General features: G+C 45.1%; 1 protein-coding gene across 1 annotated transcript; it reads left to right on the top strand.

Moving 5' to 3' along the window:
- The first annotated feature begins 950 nt into the window (after window positions 1–950).
- Window positions 951–1,889, top strand: LOC110144095 (olfactory receptor 7D4-like). Its single transcript, XM_020903945.2, has one exon. It carries the CDS (start codon window positions 951–953, stop codon window positions 1,887–1,889), a length of 939 nt encoding a protein of 312 aa, XP_020759604.2.
- Window positions 1,890–2,401: the final 512 nt, after the last annotated feature.

Below are 2,401 nucleotides of genomic sequence, written 5' to 3'. Positions count from 1 at the left end.
GAGAAGCTACTATATGATAATAGAGGAATTATCTATAAAGCTTTTACATGGTATCCTTTTCCAAGTCAAACTTGAGAGACAGAGAATAGTCTGCTTAAAGATCCTGTTTCAAGCAAACAGCATGAGGATTATCATTTAATTTTGTAACTCCCAATGATCTCCTCTCCACCTTTCTCTGGGACTTGAAGAGACCACAACTGCAAGGCAGGAAGGAGATGGTCATGAGGCTGGTACTGTCACAGGAATTAGGGAGCAAAGGAACAGTTGTGAATCAGGGAAGATGAAAGAAAGCCCTGCATGGTGTAGAACGTCCATGTTTTTAAATATGTCTTTATTTACTGGCTGTGTTTGGTCTTAGTTGTGGCACACCGAATCTTTTGTTGCAATGCCTGGGCTCTTGCGGCACGTGGGCTGCTGCATTGTGGCACGTGGGCTCTATAGCCTATGCTCCATGCCATGTAGGACCTTAGTTCCCAGACCTGGGATCGAACCTGCATCCCCCACATTGGAAGGCAGACTTAACCACTGGACCACCAGTGAATTCCTCTAGTTGCAGCGTGTAGGCTTCTCATTGCAGTGACTTCTCTTGTTGCAGAGCAGGGGCTCTAGCGTGCATGGGCTTCAGTAATTGTAGCTCAAGGACCTAGGTGCTCCATGGCATGTGGAACCCTCCTGGACCAGGGATCGAACCCATGTCCCCTGGATTGGCAGGCAGATTCCAAACCTGGACCCCCAGGGAAGTCCTGGAACATTCAATTTTTAAAGAGGTGCTCCGAGGAGCAGAGGTCAAAATAAGGAAGCTATTATTGAGATCTTGGTCAACTAAAGAAAAGACATAGATAAGACATAAGGCTTGAGTGACTGAGTTTCAAGTACATGGCACATTCCTGTTTTGTCATTGTTTGAACATTAGTCTTGCCTCTTTCCATAAGGCAATTTCCATAACTTACATGGAAACAGAGAACCAGACAGTTATTTCAAAATTCATCCTTCTGGGGCTCTCGGATGATGAGGACCTTCAGCCCCTCCTCATCGGACTGTTCCTGTCCATGTACCTGGTCTGTGTTACAGGGAACCTGCTCATCATTCTGGCCATCATCTCTGAGTCCAACCTCCACACCCCCATGTACTTCTTCCTCTCCAACCTGTCCTTCACTGACATCTGTTTCACCTCCACCATAGTCCCCAAGATGTTAGTGAATATCCAGAAGCAGAACAAAGGCATCACATATGAAGGATGCCTTACCCAGATGTACTTTTTCATGATCTTTGCTGGGTTGGATAATTTGCTACTGACAGTGATGGCCTATGACCGGTTCGTGGCCATCTGTCACCCCCTGCACTACACAGTCATCATGAATCCTCACCTTTGTGGTCTCCTGCTTCTGCTTTCTTGGCTGATCTGCCTGACATATTCTTTGTTGCAAAGTTTGATGGTTTTGAAGGTATCTTTCTGCAAAGAGACAGAAATTCCCCACTTCTTCTGTGAACTTGCTCAAATTCTCAAGCTTGCCTGCTCTGACACCCTTGTCAATGACATTGTGCTGTATTCTGTAACTGGCCTGCTGGGTGTTATTCCCCTGACTGGGATCCTTTTCTCTTATTCTAGAATTATCTTCTCCATAATGGGCATTTCATCTTCTGGGGGGAAGTATAAAGCCTTTTCCACCTGTGGGTCTCACCTCTCAGTTGTCTCCTTGTTCTATGGTGCAGGCCTTGGGGTCTACCTTACTTCAGGAACAGCCCATCCCTCCAGAAAGGGTTCAATAGCCTCGGTGATGTACACAGTAGTCACTCCCATGCTGAACCCCTTCATCTACAGTCTGAGGAACAGGGACATGAAGGGGGCTCTGAGGAGACTTTTCACTAGAGGAACATACTCTCAGTGAGATAATGGAAGTTAAGGGCAGGCAACGGAGATCCCAAGTGTTGATAACTGGTGTCCATGAAGGTGTAATCTGAAGACAGAAAAGAAACATTATTTATGATATACTAGAAGAAAATATTTTTGAGCCAAAGACAAACTTGAAGCAGCACACTAAAATGCTCACCATCTACCAAGGAAAAAGAATGACCAATCAATAACTAAACTTCCCATGGAAACAAATCATTCCAAGGATTGATTCCTGTAAGCATCAAGGGAGGAAAAAGCAAGTCAAGAAATGCAGATGGGGAGAGGACAAGAATGACCACAAAAATTTACACATTGACTCACCTTTAAACCCTCTCAGTTATGTTCAAACTTCTAGCACCATGCCTGCTGGACCATGCCTTTCCCTAGTTTTGGTCTGAAAACCATTGTTTGGACTGTCTCATACCAACCTCCCTCACCCCGTAAGGTTTTACACTTATTGAGTCTGGCTTTGGTGTTGGCCATTGACCTATACTTGGGACTTTAATG

This window comes from Odocoileus virginianus, chromosome 3, assembly GCF_023699985.2.
Source record: "Odocoileus virginianus isolate 20LAN1187 ecotype Illinois chromosome 3, Ovbor_1.2, whole genome shotgun sequence".
NCBI classification, from domain to species: domain Eukaryota; kingdom Metazoa; phylum Chordata; class Mammalia; order Artiodactyla; family Cervidae; genus Odocoileus; species Odocoileus virginianus.
This window is presented reverse-complemented; position numbering and strand designations above follow the sequence as displayed.